Here is a 22,116-nt window from a genome sequence, read left to right as displayed (position 1 = left end):
GTTACAGAGAGCAGCCAACATCGAGGTGGAGAACATGGGTTCAACTTCCAGGTCCATCTTCAAGTGTGAGAGGATTCAACGCCCCGGCCAGCAAGCAAGTTTCATTTTATTTATACGAGATTCCTTTTTAGGGCTTGTCTAGAAGTTTTAAATGTTCTTAGTGTTACAGATTGCAGCAGTCGTCATCGATGTGGAGGACAGGATGTCAACTTCCAGGAGAACTTCAAGATACGATGAATCAAGGCCCCGGCCAGCAAGCAAGTTTCGTTTCATTTTACTACTTTCCTTTTCAGGGCTTGTCTGGAATTGAATTTTTGATTCTTTTCACTAATTTCTGCCTTTTTCAGATGTATTCCAGTGAAGAATTTTCTTCGGTGAATTTTCCTTCTTCTAATTAATGTCTTTTGTATGTTTTTATTTCAGAGCTCGCCTGTACCTAGTATAGTTAGTTAAGTTAGCAATTAAGTTTAGAAAATAAATTATGAAATAAGTTTTAGAATAGGTGCGCAATTAATAAATCGGAATATGAAAACAATTATTTGGTAACATTGGTGTTTTAACCATAACTAACCTATTGGGAAACTAACATTTAGGGATACTAATATGGGACTAACACCAATATGTAACATAATACGTTTCAGATTTTAGAATTCGGCAGGATATTCCAGTGCCCACAACGTCACAATCCACCAGGTCGAGCTGCCAACGCTGAAGATGTCGACGACAGGTCTGAGTTTTTAACCGTTTTTCTTTTAGGGTTGGAAATGTTGAGTGCTAGCACCCAAAGGTTTGTTGGTTTGTTTAGCTTTGTGTTGTGTTATTTTTGTTTCAGATAGCAGAGCTCTGCAGAGTTCTCTTGGTCACTTGTGGAGCGCTTGCGCCCACTACACCAGGGCCGGCCTTTGGGCCGGTCCGTCTCACTAATTTAAGTTTTTTCCAGATCAGAAATGGCAGAGGACCAGTTGTCAAAAGAACCATTCTTGAAGAGAGATGCACAGCGATGGTAATACTTTTTCCTTTTGTAATTACAATTCCCAATAACACGAAATGAAATTTCAGATTTGGAGTCCAAAGGAAATCGAGCCTCGTCTACAGATAGGAAGTGGAGATCCCGGTGAGTACTGTTCTACTTTTCATTATTACCCACAAAACAGATACTTACACACAAACAGATTTTTAACTCCGCCTGCAGCGTCCTGGGGTGCATTAAGTAAGGCACTAAGGACGCTGCTGCCGGTCCCAAGCCCGGATAAAAGGAGGAGGGTTCGTGGACAGGTTTGCTAGCGACTTGTCCACTGTAAAAAAAACATGAGAAGCTTCAGGACTTATTCCTGTTGGCTCTCTCCACAGAAATCTTGAGATGGGTTGATAGGAACAAATGTTGCACTCTTCTCTTAGTCAAAGAGCATAAAAGCGATTCCTCAAGTGTGTCTTTTCGATTAATTTCTGTTTGTTTCAGATATTCATTCCCGGAAGGATAAGATCTTCAATAAAAAATTTGTATATTTTTATTTCAGAGCTTTCCTGTACCTAGTATAGTTAGTAGTTAAGTTAGCAATTAAGTTAGCAAGTAAGTTTAGAAATTAAGTTATGAAATAAGTTAAGTTAACGGAAATGCGCCACTGAATCTTACTGAAATATTTAACTCTCGGCAAACTAACATTTTGGGGTATTAATACGAAACTAACACAAACTTGAAATGTAATATGTTTTAGGTCTCAGAGTTCTCCTGGTCGACTTCGAGGAAGATCTTCATGGATGGGAGAAGACAACGCCCCGGCCAGCAAGCAAGTCCCATTTCATTACGACTTTCCTTTTCAGGACTTGACTAGAAGTTTTTAATGTTCTGAATGTTACAAAGAGCAGCCGTCATCGAGGAGGAGAACATGACTTCGACTTCCAGGACCGTCTTCAAGAGTGCGAGGATTCAACGCCCCGACCAGCAAGCAAGTGTCATTTTATTTATACTAGATTCCTTTTCAGGGCTCGTCTAGGAGTTTTTAATGTTCTGAATGTTACAGAGAGCAGCCAACATCGAGGTGGAGGACAGGACTTCGACTCCAGGACGGGCTTAATGTATTTTGTTCCTCATTTCAGAGCTCACCTGTACCTAGTATTGTTAGTTTAAGTTAGCAAATAAGTTTAGAAAGTAAGTTATGCTATAAAGTTTTAGAACAAGTTATGGTATAAGCTGGCATGCATTTAACAACAAAAGGGGATAAAAAATAAAAATAAATACTATGGGTTCTTAACAAGATCTAACTGAAATATTTAACTGGGAAACTAACAGGACTAACGCCAATATGTGATTTAATACGTTTCAGATTTTAGTATTCTGCAGGATATTCCAGTGCCCACAACGTCACAATCCACTAGGTCGAGCTGCCAACGCTGAAGATGTCGACGACAGGTTTGAGTTTCTAATCCCTATCTCTTTCAGGTTTGAAAATGTTGAGTGCTAGCCTGCTAGCACCGGTTTGTATCTTTTTTTTAATTTTTGTTGTTTTGTTTTGTGTTGTGTTTTTTGTTTCAGAAAGCAGAGTTCTGCAGAGTTCCCTTGGTCACTTGTGGAGCGCTTGCGCCCACTACACCAGGGCCGGCCGATCGAAAGGTCGGCCGGTCTTACTAAAAGAAACTGTTTCCAGAGCAGAAACTGCAGTAGTCCGAGGATCTGTCAGGCGGTTCCTGGATTCGGAAATTGCTGGAGATGTTTCCACAAAAGCGATGAGTTTCTAACTTTTTTTATCTTTTAGGAAAATGTTGAGTGCTAGCATCTATTGGATAACTTTTGTTTATTTTGTTCTTTCGCATTTGCTTTTGTTTGTGTTTGTCTCCTATTTTCTAGATATCTAGAGTTCTCGAGGTCACCAGACCAAAAGATGTGAATTGAAAGACGTCTCCAAAAGGTTAACAGATGACAACAGTTCGAGCCCTCATCGTCTACAGCTAGGGGGTGGAGACCCCCGGTGAATGTACATTTCTTTCCTTCACTGTCACAGATAAAACACGTGTTGCTCTCTTTTATTTCGAGTCAATCATTGTGGATCCAATTTGTAAATCCAGATTGTAAAATGTATTCGGAGTATATTAATTAAATAATTTTTGAATTATATTATGAATGTATTCTGTTCGAGTTAATAAAATGTGAACGCAAATTTAGAAATTTTGATTTATTTCCCTCACGTTAAAATTAAAATTACAGTAAAACCTCGGAACTGTAAACTAAATATTCATTAGTCTCAAAAATAATTTTAAACTTCGTAGATTTTTTCGCGCTTTTTTACATAAGCTGCTGAAAAATTGTGATGTGTACATTCCTGAAAATTTGCTTTGAAGACAAAATTGTCTAATAACAAACAATTTCTTTAGTTTTGTTTGAGAGGTGAATTGTATTTATTACTAATGAAAAATGGTGATCACTCTTACATTTATAATTATTTTTATACATTATAAAAACTACAGGCCATTTAGCATTTACACTTATTATTATTGCATTATGATAAAGTAAGAACTAGTTTATCAAAAATCACTGAGAATTTTACGACAGCAAAGAAAAGAAAACAGACTACCATTGACTTCTTGCAAATACATTTTTATTATAAAACCCATTATTTTAATAAATAACGATGCATGTCAACTTGTTTTAATGACATCGTTGGAAAAACATCTTAGAAAAATTATAATAACATCTTTCTTGCCTTTCAAAATGTAAAACGGATTTTGCAATATAGGCAACATTTGATACGCCGGTGTACCAGATTTATATCATTGCATACACAAATGCTATTTCCAAGATGGCCCATGAAGCCAGTCCGTTCTAGAGAGAACAGAATTTGATTTACGATGGAATTTGAGTTATTGCACCATATTTTGCGGTCAGAAAATTTGCAAATCCTATTGCACCCTTGGTTTACAATCCTCTGTTCCGATTCGGGCGGACAAGCTGGTTAAAACGCCGAACCAACAACAAACGGACTGCTACGTTTGGTGACAACTAAACAGTTTTAATTACTCCAATTCTTTTAATTTGAACACAAATTTTTTATCATAATGTTAATAAGGTAAATAACACATATAAATGTGGATTAATTTTAATAAATATGCTAATAAATGTAGATGAACCTACTTATTTCCTGCATTGATCATTGTATGAAAACAGGCGCGATTGAATGCAGGTAGGTACGTTTCTTATCTCTGTGAGTGGATTTACCCTTTTGAAATAACCGACAGGTCTGTATTTTTGTGGATTTGGTCAGTTATTACCTGAGGATTTGAATTTTTAATTTTGTTCTATGAATTAAATTTTCTGAATATTAGTGAAAGTTAACATACCAGACATATCCACGAACTAAGTAACTTGAAATATAAATAAAATAAAATAAATTTATGAACATTCTGTACTGGTTCAAATTCACGAACCATCTTGTCTGTTCGACGGACATTTCAACGCAGAACCAAGACAGAACGCACCGGACAGTTCAACACAGAACGCACAGAATAATTGAAATTAGCCGCTCCTTTGGAGAAAACTTTCAATAAACAATGCATTTCAGAATTTTTGTATAATTAAGCTCGTTAAATAGGAATAAAAAAATGTTACTGTATTTCAAATTGATTATTCCTGACATTATTTTACTGGTGGAGAAGTTATTTTAATTTCAAGCTAAATATTGCAATGAAATATACAAAATTATTGTATGAAAACAGGCGTGAATGGATACAGGTATGTAGGTTTCTTATCTCTGTGAGTGGATTTACTCTTTTGAAGAAACCGACAGGTAGTATTTTTGTAGATTTGGTCCGACTTATTACCTGAAGATTTGAATTTTTAATTTCGTTCTATAAATTGAATCTTTCTGACTTACGACGGTTTATATGAGAATTTACCTACAATACAAAGTTTACTGCTTTAATTGAACGAACTATCTTGTCTGTTCGACATCGGTTCGGCGGACATTTCAACACAGAACCAAGACAGAACGCACCGGACAGTTCGACAGAGAACCGAGACGAAACGCAGAGAACCTAATTAATTTTTTTTTAATTGCACTTCATGATTGCTGACAATTGATTGGTCAAAATGAAAGTTATTTAACATCAAATAGTAGCTGCAGTTTTCAGATTATTACTTATGAAATGGCCAAAAAAAAGTTCAAATCATAAGATTTAAGGTCATTCTCAAATATCGAACGTAGCTTATTTGATAAGTAGCTATTTATTTCTCCTAAAAATTATAACACGTCGGACGAACAAGTTGGTTCTGTCCGTTGTGTCTTGGTTTTGTGTTGAAATGTCCGTCGAACCGATGTCGAACACACAAGATGATTCGTTGAGTTGAACCAGTACAGAATTTATTTAACTTCATTGATCCTTCAAGTTTCTTATTTCGCAGATACGTTGTGTAAGTAAATTCTCCTAAAATCTATTTAGCAAATTTAATTTACAGGATCATATAAAAAATTTAACTCTCCAGGTAATAAACCTAACTAAATCCATAAGAATACAGAGGCCTGTCAATTACTTCAAAAGGGTTAATCCACTTACATAGATAAGAAACCTACCTGTTTCATGCAATGATTCTGTAAATTACAATGCAGGAAATAAATATCAGCATTTATCGCCATCTTTATTAAAATTAATCCACATTTATATGTGTTATTTACCTTATATTAACATATGATAAAAAATTAGTGTTCAAATTAAAAGAATTGGAGTAATTAAAACTGTTTAGTTGTCACCAAACGTAGCAGTCCGTGTGTTGGTTCGGCGTTTCAACCAGCTTGTCCGCCCGAATCGGAACAGAAGATTGTAAACCAAGGGTGCAATAGGATTTGCAAATTTTCTGACCGCAAAATATGGTGCAATAACTCAAATTCCATCGTAAATCAAATTCTGTTCTCTCTAGAACGAACCATGGAAATGAGCTTGATAGGAACACGGATTTCTACTCCCACCACCAGCTTTTCACCGTCTAGGTATATTATAACATGTCACTGCAACTGGGTATCTAATCAGTGTTGCCAAATCAAAATTTCAATGATTCCTAGATTCTAACTAAAAAAATTCCTAGATCGTTTTCAAACCTTCAAACCTAATTTTTCATGCAATAATTTTTTTATCAAAACATGAACATTAAGATGTATCTAATACCTTTGTATGCTTACGTGTAAAGTACATCATAATAGTGATGATACAAATAATTCATAATAACATAGTTACTGTTTCATAATAGCATAGTTACCGTCTTATAATAGCACAGTTGCCATTAATCCAAAATATTCAATATTTTAATGCAAACGAAAGCAACTCCAAAGACCAAAATTAAAAACATTCTGAAGATCTGCATTTATTTATATTAATTCTAACATAAAATATCTTGGAAAATGCTTTTCTCGCTGTTTCATCGCGTTCAAAACTTCCGTCAAAAATTGGAAATTTGCAGAACTGTTGAGTGGTAACATTGCCAACTTCGTCCATGTTTCGATAAAGCTTTGTATTTACTACGGATATTAAGTAATTCATAAAAAACTCGGACGTTAACAAGTAACGTCCTCGTTCATTATGAATTACTTAATATCCTTCTCAAATAAATAGCTATTAATTTAAAATGTGACTCGTATAACACGAACTTATCCAAATTACAAAAGAAAAACCGATTTTCGAAAAGTTTTATTTCACTGAAAGACCAGATCTACTTGAACATCTTAAAAAACAAACTTTTCCGGTTCTTCAACAACCGACAAGGCTTATCAAACTCCACAATCCTCCCATCATCCACCACCATCACAACATCAGAAGCCAAAATCGAACTCATCCTATGCGCCACCATAATAAGAGTACAACCGGTGAAATTATAATGAATAACGTTCTGAATCAACCAATCCGTCTCATTATCCAAATTCGCCGTGGCCTCGTCCAAAACCACAATTCTACTTCTTCGAATTATCGCCCTCGCTAAACAAAGAAGCTGTTTTTGGCCGGCGCTAAACTTCGTTTTGTCCACGACGTCGGTCAAACTCCCCACGTGCTTCTCCAGGTCTATGTTCTTCAGGATTTTCCACATTTCTGCGTCGGTGTATTTATTAAGAGGATCGAGGTTTTCCCGGAAGGTACCGGAAAATAAAACGGGTTCCTGTGGGATAACCGCGATGTTAGACCGCAAAAAGTGAAGAGAGATTTCTTTGGTGTTAACACCATCAATCTTGATGGTGCCTTCGACATCGTATAGACGAAACAGAGCGGAGATGAGGGACGTTTTTCCTCCGCCTGTTCTTCCAACAATTCCGATTTTCTGTAACGGCGCGGCGGTGAAAGTAACATTTTTCAGCACCTTCCGGTGGTGGTACACCAACGAGACGTCGTCGTAGACGACTTCTCCTCTGTGTGGCCAGTTTGGTACGACTTCCCCTCCTTGTTCCTCCTGTTCGATTTGAGTGTATTGAAGAATTCTTTCAACGGACGTCATTTGGCTTTCCATGTCCGCCCAGCGCTTTATCCCGTACTCCAGAAGACTGGTGAGATGAAGGGCTTGTGTGATGGCCATGCCAACATTCCCCACCGCGGTGCCATCAGGAACCAACAGAAACCACAGAATTACAATGGTGATGAACCCAACCGAAATACCATCGAGGACAAACGCCAGAGCTCTGGTGGTGTTGTGAAGAGTGTAGTTCACGGAAGTGTAATGGTCGAGGTGGCGATCAAACTCGTCTTTTATGATTTGTTGGGCTTTGAAGGCTCTTATGGTGGTGAGGCCCTGGAGACTAGTACTCAAGTGACCGATGAGGGGGCTACGAACTAAACTTCATTGACATTAAGACTTGGAGGGCGTGTAACCTCACTTGAAGATTCCAGTCTTTGGAGGCTGCGGCCGGTTCTTAGATACACTCGCCTCGCTAAAAACGCAATGGTGAAGGACAAACCTGCAATGACTAGGAAGACGTAGTTGACCGCCGAAACCAAGAAGATGATTCCCAAAAGGATAAACAAAAACTGCAAGAAAATTCAGGTGAAATCTTCAACGAACGGCACCCACCTCAAAGCACTCGTTCATAACAAACGGGAGGTAGTCATCAACTATCGAAAAGTCCTTCGAGAAGCGGTTGAGAACATTGCCGATGAGATGCCCATCAAAGAACGCCACTTTCGACTTCAAGATCCGCGCCAACATGGCTTTGTGGAGGTTCAAAGACGCCTTCCGGTTGAAATTAAAGAAGCTCAACGACCTAATCAAAGAGAGACCAGTAGAGGCTACAATAATAATGGTAAAGACGTTAAGAATGTCGTTTCTTTCAAGCTCTTGGTGGACGAAACTAGAAGAGTTGGTCATCTTCAACGCGTGGTAGGTTGAAAGGTTTTGTTCCAACGTCACCCTATAACTGTTGATCTTCATGGGGTTTCACCAAGTGGTACTTACCAGTTGCTCACCAACTGCTCGCTGTAGCTGATGTTGATTTGGACGATGATAAACATGACTGTGATCATGGTGAAGACAATGTAGCCACCACCAAAACAAATATACTTCTGGTAGGTGTTAAAATCGACGTGCCCAGTTCTGTTCTCTTCGTGGTAGAGTTGTTTGGTCTGTGCTTCTTCACCAGTCTTTCTAGATTTCCGCCGCGACTTCATGTAAGCTGCTTCTTTGTTCTTCACCAAATCGAACTTCTGCTTCTCTGGATTCTCGACCAAGAGAACATCACCATTGGCGATGCTGATGGTCCAGTCAGAAGCTCGCGCGTACTCATCGTTGTTACTCACAAAAACGCAGAGTTTGTCGTGAAGGAACTCCAGGAGACACGTTTTGAAGATGTAGTCACTGACGTCTCTATCCAGAGACGCCAAGCAGTCATCCAGCACGTAAATATCAGCGTCTTTGTACACAGCTCGCGCCAGATTAACACGCGCTTGTTGCCCCCGACTCAAGTTAACCCCGTTGTCTCCAATGATGGTGTTGTCCCCATCACTAAAAGTCTTCAGATCTTGGTCAAGAGCACACACTTCCAACACTTTCTTGTACCGCTCCAGCGACAGCTTCTCTCCGAAGAGAATGTTGTGTTTGATGGTACCCGGGAACAACCACGGCTCTTGTGACGCGTAGGAGAGAGTCCCGGTGATTGTTAAAGTACCATCGACGTGGAACTCCTGGAGGATCGTCTTGACGAAGGTGGTTTTCCCGGAGCCGACGTGACCAACAACAACGTTTAATCCTTTGTGGAGCTCCAAGGTGATGTTCTTCAACTTCGACTCGGTGCTCTTCAAAGAAACTTTGAGGAAGCTAACGCAGATCTCGCTGGTGGTTAAGTTGGGGGTTGGTACTTCTTCAGCGTTGAGGATAGTTTTGATTCGCATGGAGGTCGCGGTAAACTCGGCGCCAAATAAAAGACACAGAGGAAGCATGACGCTGAATAAGTGGCGGAGCTTGTGGAGGCAGATCTTGATGAAGTACACCAACTCCGCCGTGCAGTAAAAGCCCATCCAGATGTGGGTCATGATGAGGAAATAGAACGCGATTCTTCCGCAAAGAACTCCAGTGACTATCATTATGATTTTTAAGAGAAAGAGTTTGAAGATCGAATCTAATTCCTTCCTGGAAAACTCTTTTACATTGTGTAGACGCGGTGGTAGACTCACCGGCGCATATACTTGATCTTGTCGCAGAAGAAGCTTTCCCACGCGTACATCTTAACAGTTTTAATCGAAGAGAGGATCTCTTGGGTTAGCTGGAGCCGCTCGTCCGTTTTTTTGCTGGTTTTTAGGCGAAACTTCGTCGAGAGTTTACTGATCAGAACTGAAACCTCCAAGATAATTGGTGTTTTCTACCCAAAACTGTACCTTGCAAAGGGAGGATAATGAAGAAGATTCCCACCCCCGTGAAGGCGGCGACTCCAATCTTTCTGTATATCACGAAACACACGACTCCGGTTTGCACCAGACCGATCCAAATGTCGTTACCATAAAGAACGATCGTTTCGATGGCGTTGACGTCTTTGGTGATGAGCGTCACCATTTTACCTACGGAGATGTCGGCGAGGGACTTTTCCGTCATCTTAAGGGCTTTTCGGTACAGTAAGGAACAAATCGCCGTTCTGACTTTGATAGCAAACTCTGTTAGCTGCAGTAAGTAGTTCTGAGTGTACAAGAAGTTGCAGGTGAGTAAGACGATGGCAGTGGTGGCGTAGTACCACACGTCTTCTTGCGTTGTTTCGGTTTGGTTGGGGTTGAAGTACGAGATAACTTTACTTAGAGCTTCTGGAACTGATAAACTAAAAGACGCAAAATGGAGGGACTGAATTGGGGTAAGACGCACATCAGGATGATTCTTGTGGTCAACTGGACGGCTCCGAACATCAAGTAGGATTTCCCAAACATTTTCCAAAGAACTCGAATGAAACATGGAGTGGTGCGATTTTTTTTCTCCAGTTCCCATTGCAGTTCGAGTTGGTCGCCTAAATTCTTCGACTTGCAGTTGCTCAAAACGTCGTATAAATTATCCGCGTCCAAGTCTTTTTTAAGGCCTTTTTTAAAGAGACGAAGGGTGTAACTGGAATTGAACAAAACCAACTCGGGGAGTTCTGCATTTTGTACTTACTAAAACGTTATCAGTGATAAGAAATTTGCTGTTTGCCGGGGATGAGTTGGTTTAGGCTTTACACAGTTGGAGTCCATTTTGTAGTATATAAACACAAGTAAAATGTATGTTAAAACCTTGACGACAAACAAGGATTGTTGCGTGGCAAATATTTTGCAACGAAAATTGATATTCAAATTCCGGTTTTACACAAATAAATTTTCATTGTTGGCATAGTTGGAAGTTTCCGTCGTAAATATGGTTTGGGTATTTTAGTGCGAATTTTCCAATGAGCAGCGCTGTGAAAAGCGACTGAAAAAATTAAGTACGTAATTATAAAAAAAAAGAAACAGAAAATTACCTACCAGTTGGTTAAGGTTCAAAGTTCACCCAAGGGGAAATTTTAAATATTTTTAAAGCGGAGCAGAAATACATATTAGATATTTTTCCTTAAAATTCGCAGTTTGGTAATCTTAGTGCAACAGCTGTAAATTTTGTAACAATTTGTAACTTTAAAGATCAAAAGTAGCAAATGTTAGAAATTTTTATTATCAAGGCAAAATGAGAAATCCTCCCCTAAAACGAGTAATTTTAGTAATTTTAATGCTACAGTTATGAAATTTGGGGAATTTACTAATTTTGAATCGTTTATTATAACTCTGGTAATTTTCAGTCGGGTATTAACTCCATTGCATGTCCGGAATTCGAAAACTCAATTGTTTAATTTAGAATGTAAATCTATTTTAATGAAGATTTATTCCGGAATTTTCAATGCTCCAAATCTGCAGAGTTGACAGATGGAAAAATGCGGTTTTTGCCAAAAAACCTTGGATAATCGGTTAGCCCATTAAATTTCACAGGTTTAACATTAAAAGCGCCGAAATTGCAGAACAAAAACCTGTAAAATGGTGGATGCGCCGGACTAAAAATAAAACCCATTTTAAAACAATCCTTTCATTATAAAAATAATCTGTATATTGAAATAAATATAAAAATCTTCCCTAATCTACGTTAAAACTTGTCACTAGAACAGTTTCCGGTGCTTTCTCTCCGCTTGCTGATCCTCACACACTTCTGACAGGGTTTGTTGTTCGGATCCCAACACGCAAAGTGGTAACACATTCCGCATTGACCACACCGCCTCACTTTGCGCAGCTGCCATGGAAACAGCACCTCAGACTCATTTTGGCAAATCTCACAGATAAATCCTCTTCCAAGACACAACTGCAATTAAATTCTCAGAAGGAAATATTCAACTCGTAATGTTTACCTTGCACTCAGCAGTGTGCCTGCAAGACAACTCCACTAGAAATCGAAGTTTCATTTTCATATCACCACCTCTAACACTGACTAGATCCTCCATGGAATAGACCTCTGGGTCTGTTAAAAAGTACGACTTTTCTTGCTCCAATCTCTCGCGAATTCTGAAAAATCGCCGATCAGATTTGATGGTGCAAACTAAAGGTACTTACGTTTCGGCAAATCGGCAGGTAAAAATAAAATCCTTCAAATAAAAAAGACCGGTGCGGAATCTGCGACACATTTGGAGATTCTTCGACATCTTCCAAATGTTTTTGTTCAATTCGAAGACTCGGAAGAGCGGGTCAGAGTACATTTGTTCCAAAAGCCGGTACGAGAAGGACGAAACTGGATACCTGGAAAAAACCTGAAGATGGTGGGGACAAATTAAAAACGTCGCGTACCGTGTAAAGTCCCACTTCTGTAAAACACGACCTGGAATTAGCGCCAGCTGGTTGGTATGACAGCCGGTGCAGAAGTAGCGGCCCAGGTACTCACAGTAGCGGTACCTGGAGGCGTATTGGGGCGCCACTCGCATGCTGCAGCCGGCGCACCGGTAATTCTGCTTCGCTATCAGAATTTTCCTCCTGCAAAAACAAATCTCCAAAATGAGAGAGTAGAATTTGAAAACTCACGTGGGCGGCGGATGGATCGTGAAGATAATCTGCGGCCGCGGCGGCGCCCACTCCTGCGTCCCTCTCAGCAGCGTCGTTGACGTCTCCGAGTCGTCGGGACTCACCGGCCAACTCTTCGGCATGGGTAGCAGCGCCTGAGGAGCGTCTTCTTCCGACACCAGCCACTCCAAGTCCGACGCCCTCGGTAGTTGCTTCTCACTGAACTTACTGATGAGCGAAAGAGCCACTCCTTCCGCGGAAAAAATGTCGGAAGCGCCATCGGGAGCTCCTCTTGGCCGTCTCAGCACGTCAGCGTCCGAATACAACGACGCCATTGATACAGACAGTCCGTGATTCTCTGAGAGGTTCGCAACTTCGTCGATGTCTAAGTCGTCGACTTCTTCGGAGCTTTCGGAGTCGGAGAGCGAGTCGGGGGTGGTGGAGCACGGACTAACAGTGGTGGCGGCTAAAAGACAATTTAAGAAAGTCGTGATGATTGTAAGACTTACTGTCGGTTCTCCCGTCGCCTGAAAGCAGTTCCGACCACGCCTTCCGCTGTTTCTCCACCAGTTTTTCGCGACGACGTAATCTGATTCGCTGCTTCAAATCGATGATCTCCGGATCGCTGTCATCCAATTGGTCGTCGGCAAGTTTGTTGTCGCGGCGACATCTGATTTGTTCCATCGCTGATATAATAGCTTCGGATATGCTGAAGTGGGCGTTCTCCCGGTCAAGTTCGGCATTTGCTCTCGCAAACTGACTTGACGTTAAGAACGAAAGCAAACTTTGGCCCTTGACAGGGCGGGGAAAGTACCTAAAACACAGACGTAAGCTCCGCCCACGGCTCCGCCTGTACCCACCCGGTGGCCATAGGGAGGACGCTCATCCCTCCATCTTCTATAAACGACTTTTTGGGGTTTTTTCTGAAATCCTTCTCCCCGGGGAGAGGGAGAAAACTGTCAACAAGTCGCGGGGAGTGCGTGACGTTTCTTGTCTCCGGCAGCGACTTTATGGAAAAATTCATCAAGTCTTCGTTCCCCAGAGCCCCGCTGCTCTGTGAACTGCTCAGCGGCGGCGTATGCTCGATGATATCGCAATTATTTATAATCACCCTCTTCATCTCCTTCTTCGTCTTCCCTAAACTTTTCTTCAAGTTCGATTTTCGCGTCTTGGGGTACTGCATTGACTTAGAATCGATCCGTAAAGAACTCGCCGAAATCTTCTTACTGTACAGTGGCGTGGACGGAGTCGTTTTACTGAACACCTCCCGGTCTTTGATCTTAAAGGAATCCGACCGCAGATTAGGAGTGCTGTGCCACGGCTGCAGCTTCCCCTTAATCAACAGAGACTTCGTGGGGGTTCCTTCAACTTCCTTCGTTTCGCTCAACCCTTGCAAAGCCTTCCGCTTCTTCTCCACCTCCCCACTGAAGCTCTTGAGGTGGTCGTCGGGGTACGAAGAGCACCGCCGGTGCATCTTGTGGAACTCCTTCGCGCTGGCTTCCAGGAGGAACAGACACGGATTGATCTCTGACATGAGGCTCGTCTGGTTGCGCTCCACCGCTCGCAGGCAGATAAGCGCAGCTTCCGCGTATTTCTCCTGACATAAAAACGCGTATTCCTGGTAACAGTTCAATAAGTGAGTTTTATCCGAGAGGAGCCATGAGAGCTTCTGAGATAGAGAGTGGTTTTCCAAGCTGCGGTACAACCAAATCGACGCCTTATCGTCTTTGAGATTCTGCGGGACGTGTGGTTTATATTCGCAGTCGATGGAGAAGTACGACTTGGAACTTTCGGGTTGCAACCACTCGAGACCTTGGATAAAGTGGAGATAGCCGGTGCTTTCCTGAAAAAGATGTTCAGGAAAGTGAGGTTAGGTTGGAAAATCTTACGAGTCCTGGGGATTTACAGCCATGTTTGAAGATCTTTTCCACGGAGCAGTGGAGGCGGTTTAAGCCCCCATAGATGTACCAGACGTTGGCGACTTGGGAGACCAGCAGGCCTTCCACGGTGGTCTTTAAGTCGCGGAGGAGTTGTTGATGTTTGGCCACATATTGACCCGAATCGCACATTTTAGAGTTATTTGGTCCACTTAACAGTTACTTGAGCAGTGGTGTGATAAAAGAATGTTCTAATCATTTTAGAAATCAACAAATCCTCCCACGGAAATGACAGCTGTCAAATGTGACGTTGACGTTTTATTTGACGTTTGACGTAAGGAAGGCATGGGCGTATCAGTGACGGGGGCCAAAGTAAAAATTGGTAAAAAAAAAGTCGAAATTACAAACAAAATTATCTTTATTTCAATTAAATTCCTAGTCGTAACATTTATTTAACGTAAAGAAGAAAAAGCTATAACTTAACGCTCAATAAGAATTTAGCATGCACTACAACTAAAAACAAAACTAATTCATTTCCTAACAAATTAAAGAGCTGAAATATTCGCAACCGAAACAATAACTTCCACTGAATCAATTTAATGAGAAATATAAAATCCACTGTTTGATTTGTTGTACCCGCAACTAAAATTAGATGTGAATTAATAAATACGCAGATAAGGCCGTGGTTTTGAGGCCGGCTCTACAAATTAAAGCGATCCATTCACAGTACTTTTCTCACATTAATTCTATATACACGTATTAATATCTTGGCGATGTATAGTATATAAAATGTTACAACTATTCAGTTACAAACTAAGCTAAAGATAAGGCAAATACAACAAATAAACAGCGCCCCTACAGATCAGTTTCAACAAACTAATGGAAATAAAAGCAGAAACTGACTAGACTCTCGTAAAAAATCTCATTAAATTGACGTTTCGAACATGTCAGACCACTGATTGGATATCATTTTGTAATAGTTTCTTAAAATCTAAGGTCCTGGTATTACGTCGATACAATTCAAGCACTTAAAATATAGTTGAACGTAACTATAGAAAAAATATATCAACACCATCACACATATGGCAAAATTGTGGTCTTATGGTCTTACATCAGAACTAAATCTAATTTTATATGAAACACACCAACTCACATCCATGACCGCGCTCGCACTACACGGAAACACAAGTTTAAGGCATTTTTGAACCGTTAAATAAAAGATGTAACAATGTGACAGGATGAAAATGAAAAAAGATATGGGGATTGTGCAGTCTATTTCACTCGGACATTTACAATCATACAGTTGGCATCATTGTAAACAAAAATCAAACAGCCAAATTCGTACATTTATCGGTTACAACACCTCATCGGTAGCACTATAAAAACGATATATACAGGAAAAACATATTCTCAATTCCAATAAGATAATACAAATGATCTTAGATTGTTATAAAGATATATTATAAATATATACAAAAGAAACTTGCCGGCAAGGAGAGCGGGTTATGTTCTAAGGCATCCTGCAGACTGACGACTTTATTATGTTGTGTATATAAACGATATTAACGACTGTTTTGTGGCTAGTTTGCGATACCGCTGCTACGGATTCTTCCTTACGATAAATCTGCAACAAAACAAAATCAACCTCCAATTTCCCACGTCCAAACACCCACGCAACATCCTCAGACATTCACTTATAAATATTCTATGCAACTATGAATTAATTGACGTCAGGAATTAACAGTCATTTGTTACGATCAATGACACATTATTTACGCTACAAAATAAAATCGCCGACTTAATTACGTACGATGCCATTATGCACGCGCTCGTGGAACCGAGAAATTTATGCAAAAATTACAAGTGGGCCAAAATTATAGTTCTGCCTGGGCTTCTGGGAAGTGGAATCAGAAACTTGAGCCATGAATATTTGTCGGCATTTAAATTCTGTCGAGTAAGCGTGATGGCGAAAATATTCAACGAATCGAGTAGGCACGGTTTTGTTTCGACTGCTAGGCCAAGTTTTATTAATCACCCTGTAAATGTTGGCATGTTCTGATTTGGAAATCTGATGGCACGTCAATAATACCAATCAACATTGACCAAAATAGTTGAGAGATAAGTTTTAGTTATCACGTAACAATAAATTGATGAGAGGTGTCAGTTGAGTGCAAGTCATAGAACAAGTGAACAAGTCATAGAGAGGTTAACCTCCCTGAAAAATCAATAAGAAATCACTAGAAAATGAGAGGAAATCATTAGAACATTAAAAACATAAGGACATCAGGAGAAGTTGGACGAAATCAAGAAGAAATGAGGGGAGGCTGAACAAAATCACAAGAAAATAAGGGAAAGTTGAACAAAATCACAAAGAAATAAGGAGAAATTGAACGAAATCACAAGAAAGTTAGGGGAGGTTAGACGAAATCACAAGAAAATCAGGGAAAGTCAAGTGTATGACATTTTTGAGAATAATTAACCCCTGGCACTCATCATGTTGGAGAAGAAAAGGCTCTAGAATTATGTTAGTACCACCTGTCTCTCACTATCGCACGGATAATTGCCACTACTTTTTCCAATCATGGCATTGTACAATTAGACTCGACTTTACACGGTAGATGTACAAATGACTACCGTAACGAGCAGGTGTGTGACCCGCATATCTTTTCACACATAGGGGTTTCAATTAATTACGTAATTAATAAAGATGTGACGCGATATTTAGTAGCAACTATTTTAATAACTGTGAAAACAAGTCATCCAGGAGGCACTGAATTTTTTGGCATCATGTGGTGATTTTGACGTTCGAAAAGTGTCACAAAACCATTTCAATGTCTACCTAATGAGCGTAGGCGTCTTTATATACATAAGTTCGCAATGCGATTAAAACTGAACTCTGGTGGCGATAATTGCTGATTATCGTGGAAATATGATGCATAAAATTACGTAATTATCGTTGAGCATGTTGTGATTTTATTACCGCTGCATAATTACGAAAAAAAACTGAGTGGTCGTGTTGGAACAATATTGAAGAAAACAGAGGTACCAACATGTAAAACCGCACCGCCTCCTAGACCATCGATCGCTCCATTTTTAATTTCGACAGAGAGCGGTTTTACTGCCGCCCCTTCGTACTTTTCTCCATTCTCACCAATTCGCTCCTTTATTATACTTACAGCTAGGTGGGGCCGTGCTGTAGTTCTTGTGTATTTGATCGTACGTGAACTTGACGAAGGCATCGTATTGTTCTGCGAGCTTTCCTGTAAGCACATTGTCGTATTCTTCTCTAATTTCAGACTCGAGTTCCCTGAGCATACGTTCACAGATTAGTCCAACCTGAAAATAAACAGAGTAAGATGAGCGCTCTTATAAACAAACTTTTCCAACCGTAAACATACCTGTTTGAATGTGAAAAGCGCTCTTTCGGAGCGAGAAGGAGATTCGGAATTTTCTCCACCCGAACTGCTACCGTCTTCTTTTTCCATGCTGTATTGCAATTGTCTGCGTCTATGTAGCCTTCGAAGTTCGGCTTTGATGTTTTCGGCCATGTATTCTAAAAACAAACGAATGTTAGTTTTGCTTCGAACGAGTAAACTTGTGGCATTTTCAGTCGTGCCTTTGTTTCAAGTGCGATGATGTATGGGCAAGAGAATCGTGAGTTTTGTTTTATCGAGATAGGTTTGATTTTTCACAAAATCGACGTTTTCCCACAACTTGCATAGACGAGGATTTCCAAACAGTGAAAAACGACTTGGAGACTCAATAAAAACAACAGAAGAGTCATCGTTTCTCCGGACGTGTTTCGCATAATGAGGTGTTTCTCAATCTTTTTCCACAGTCCGTTCTAGAGTGAACCGAATTTGATTTATGATCGGCTTTAAGGGGCACAACCACTGTGATCCCCCTAAAAAAAGATGATTTTTGGAATAAAAAAAAACAAAACAAACTACTGCATGAAATGTTTTGAAATTTGGAGGATGCATTTTTACATAAATAATCAAAAAAGTTCAAATTTTCAGATGAAAATACTGCACTGCTACTCGAAAATTTGTTGATTTTTGGCCCGCATTTTTTATAGGATCGAAAAACTGGAGAGCAAGATATACAAAACAAAAAAAATTTCAAGACGATCGGATGATTTGTCTCTGAGTTACAACTGCAGCTAATTTGAAAAATGTAGTTTCGAGAAAAACGCGTTTAAAGACAACTTTATTATAGTTAATAGCTGTAATAGTTTATTATACTAATAGCAATAACTCAAACTATTTAAAATATTTATTTGAAATTTTTGTATGTTATTTTTAAAGGTCTGACTATTGAAATATGCAAAAAAGCAAAACGATTTTTTACAAATTTCACAGTGGTTGTGCCCCTTAAATATTATTGTGGTCAGAATCGGAATAAAAGATTGTAGACTGTAGGATTTGCAAGTGCTCTAAACGCAAAATAAGGCGCAATATTTTAAAACCGATCATAAATCAAATTCAGTTCACTCTAGAACAGACTGTGCAAAGGAGGCTTAACAGAATTTTGTTCAACGTTTCGAAAAATCTCGACAAGGAGGAAAGATTACCGTTTATGACCTGCAATAATCAAACGCTTAATTAAACCAATTTCCTGTCGCAAGATAAAATAAATCCGAGCACGTTTATCTATCGCAAGTGGGAATGGTATAAACTGGATTATTCGAAACGGCCGTTTTACTAATAAAGATGCAGATACCGTTTTGGCCCCTCAAAACCGAAAAACCCGTCGAGGAGACATAACAGGATTCGTATTCGTGTCGATGCATCTCTCCTTTGAGTGCATAATTTATTGAACCAGTCGAGTGTACGTGCATGCACTCAAATTAAATTTACAAGATTTATACCGACTCGGTCCATGCAAATGTGAAAGGCTCATCTGTTATTGTAATGGTTGACTTTTTGAGCCGTTTCCGCTGATTTCAGGTAGCCAAAACTGTAGGGGGTCAAACATTTCAAGCGCTAAATCCTTTCAAACGAGTTACTGATGGACTGCACGATAATTTCGACTAATCTCCAGGTCTAAGCCGCCATAATTCAACCTCCTGTCATATCCATAAATTAAATCCTGGATAGGTTTCGCCGTTTACGCCAACGGCGAAAGGTCAAAAACGCCATAAAATCCCTCTTTTTAATTGACTAAATAATTAAGTCGTACATCACTCCAAACCCTCGTATCTTTAATAATTAAGACTTGCGTCGCAGGAATTACGTTCGCTTTTATGTCGTCCATAAACTGCCGCCAATATTCAATATCCATACTTATTAAATCCGCATAAAGAAACGTTAAATCCATTAGACAATCTTATGGTTCCGTCTCGTTTCTTTCAAAATCGCAGTTCTTTTTGTGGGAAAATGATGGCATAAAACGGATAACCCCAATTCATGTAAAGTAATGACGCTTTTAATTCACACAAAGAAACTAGATAAGAACGAATAAACACGCGGTTGGTATTTCGTACACAACAATGTGCGATTAAAGGCACATGTTAGGGGAAAGTTGTCAAAGTTGTCAGTGATACGTCATGGATGAGTAATTGGCATGACCTCACTAATTTGCACGTTATGTAATATGCAACAATTTGTTTACAATTTTTGAAAATGTGTTAATTCTTTCGTATAAAGCGTGGCGCTAATTCTACTGGGGGCACTGACATGTTAATTACAATTTAATTAACACCTGAAATAGCGGCATGGTAAATGCGAACATGAAAAGAAGCAGAACACTTAATTTGGCAATTAATTTAAAGTGGAGGCGGTTGAAAAAACTCAATTTTCACTCAATAAATCAATACTTTGTGAGAGAATGTCTTAGGTCCAGAAAAATTCAAACAAAATACAAACATTTTAATTAAAAAAAATTGAAAGACACTTAATTCTCCTGGTTTTTTTCCTACCTTCAAAATGTTAATTTCTCCGATATTAATACTATTTAGAACAAAAACGAAAAGAAAACTAGTTGGCGGAGTTAACCTCCTTGGGAAATCGCTGTATCTTAGGAAATTTGGGAAATCAATAAGAAATCACTAGGAAATCTGGGGAAGTTACGACAAAATCACAAAGAAATCAGGGGAAGTTACGATGAAATCACAAGAAAAATCAGGGAAAGTTAAACGAAATCACAAGAAAATAAGGAGAAGTTGGACGAAAATCAGGAAAAGTTACGACAAAATCACAAAAAATAAGGGGAAGTTGAAAGAAATCAGCGAGGAATCAGGGGAAGTCAGGTCGATTTACGAAAAGTTGTAAAACTGTCACATCTGTTAAATTGTGGGAGTCAAAACAATAAATTGGATGTCATTTTTGGTGCAGATCTTTATATTTTTCGAATTTTGCTATTGGTGTGAAACCTAGCAGTGCGAGGAGTGTGTGAGTCCACTTGCTGTTCCATTTTTTTGTCTGGTGAGAGTACATGACCGTTTACTTAAAATTTTTCAGTATGGTAAGCAATGAAATTGGTGCATCCCGTATATTATTCGAATTAATAAAAACCACATTCTTGTGGCATTCGATGAGAAGTTTTCTAATTAATAATAATGAACAGATGTAGGTGCGTGCATTTTATAGGCAGAAAGGTTGTGTGCTATTTTTAATTAATCTTTCCAACATGACACCTTACAAATCATTAGTCATGTCCATTTTCACCACAAAGAAACTCGTGGAAAAAATTGTCAAAACTGAACACCACAAACCATAGCGAAATCAGTGGGCCGAGGAACATAAAATTGGAAATATTTTGTTTGAAATTCCCCCAATTATGTAAAACCAAGTGTGCCGTGCCGCGCTTATGATCCGAAACAAAAGATGTTGTGACGACTAAACCGCCTTATCCCATCCTCCCCTATTTCCGATGTCAATAAAACCGTTGCAATTCCCCATCAGCTGACGACGATTCGTCACCGCCTCAAGCAAATCTCCAAATCCGGCCCTGTGTCCACTTACCAGGGGTCAATTTCTGGCTGACGACATCGGGGAACACCGACTTGGACTTGACGGGGGAGGAGGTGGAGGCGACAGGCGACGCCGGTGGCGAAGCCCTATCCCTATGCGTGGGGCTCTCGCAGAATGGAATACACCGTCTTCGTTTTGCAGGTCGGCCCCCCAGCACCGGTTCCCAATCCAGCGAACGTTTCAGTGTTGCGCACGCCATTTTAGTTCTGTCGTTAACACTTCACACACTAAACAAACTTTGTTTCACAGGCGATCGCGAAAATTCGACACCCAAAAGGGAAATTGCACTTGGGACACTGCACACGCCGAGTTTATGAGGGATTTTTGGGCGTGAAAAGGCGAAATTTTGAGATTTCATACGCATTCAACGTCCAATATGGCGAAACGAAATGAAAGAAGTAACATTTTGTACAGACTGTAGTGGGCTGTGCGATGGATACGGTTACCATTGATGGCGAAAGAACGCGCATGCGCGCGCTGGTGGCGACATCTACCGTAAAAGAAAATGTCACCCATAAACTCACCTAGAACTAAATCAAGCTCCAACAATTTACCATGTTTTGACAACAGAAAGAAACAACAACTTTAAAGGCGTTAGTTTGTTGTAAAAATAAATTTTATTTATGCACATTTAAGGTTTCTTAATTACAGGAAACTGGAAGTCATTTTGACAGATGGTGTGAGAAGATACCAGTGGCGTAACATATTGTAGGGTCACCATTGAAATTGGGTGTAAATTGACTCATTTTGTTCGGTAAAATGGTCAAAGAGGTGAATAAGACGTG

General features: G+C 39.7%; 3 protein-coding genes across 3 annotated transcripts; all 3 read right to left on the bottom strand.

The window, feature by feature from the left end:
• Positions 1-6,691: 6,691 nt before the first annotated feature.
• On the bottom strand, positions 6,692-10,705 carry LOC148174582 (ATP-binding cassette sub-family C member 4-like). Its single transcript, XM_088036878.1, has 8 exons — positions 10,589-10,705; positions 10,307-10,540; positions 9,832-10,262; positions 9,631-9,787; positions 8,417-9,586; positions 8,036-8,372; positions 7,842-7,992; positions 6,692-7,797 (listed from the first exon to the last, which is right to left on the bottom strand). The coding sequence occupies exons 1-8, from the start codon at positions 10,663-10,665 to the stop codon at positions 6,692-6,694; spliced, it is 3,663 nt and encodes a 1,220-aa protein (XP_087893004.1). The 5' UTR covers positions 10,666-10,705.
• Positions 10,706-11,520: 815 nt separating this feature from the next.
• Positions 11,521-14,691, bottom strand: Rubicon (run domain Beclin-1-interacting and cysteine-rich domain-containing protein rubicon). Its single transcript, XM_088037263.1, has 8 exons — positions 14,370-14,691; positions 13,341-14,323; positions 12,990-13,294; positions 12,502-12,946; positions 12,271-12,453; positions 12,040-12,222; positions 11,838-11,991; positions 11,521-11,791 (listed from the first exon to the last, which is right to left on the bottom strand). The coding sequence occupies exons 1-8, from the start codon at positions 14,547-14,549 to the stop codon at positions 11,579-11,581; spliced, it is 2,646 nt and encodes an 881-aa protein (XP_087893389.1). The 5' UTR covers positions 14,550-14,691; the 3' UTR covers positions 11,521-11,578.
• Positions 14,692-15,888: 1,197 nt separating this feature from the next.
• Positions 15,889-21,771, bottom strand: akirin. The gene is made up of 4 exons (XM_088038076.1): positions 21,323-21,771; positions 17,756-17,910; positions 17,534-17,693; positions 15,889-15,981 (listed from the first exon to the last, which is right to left on the bottom strand). Exons 1-4 carry the CDS (start codon positions 21,528-21,530, stop codon positions 15,971-15,973), a joined length of 534 nt encoding a protein of 177 aa, XP_087894202.1. The 5' UTR covers positions 21,531-21,771; the 3' UTR covers positions 15,889-15,970.
• Positions 21,772-22,116: the final 345 nt, after the last annotated feature.

Source organism: Gnatocerus cornutus, chromosome 5, assembly GCF_029298725.1.
Source record: "Gnatocerus cornutus isolate USDA-ARS CGAHR chromosome 5, icGnaCorn1.1, whole genome shotgun sequence".
Lineage (NCBI taxonomy): Eukaryota > Metazoa > Arthropoda > Insecta > Coleoptera > Tenebrionidae > Gnatocerus > Gnatocerus cornutus.
The sequence above is the reverse complement of the archived record's forward strand: the minus strand, read 5'-3'. Positions and strand labels throughout refer to the sequence as shown.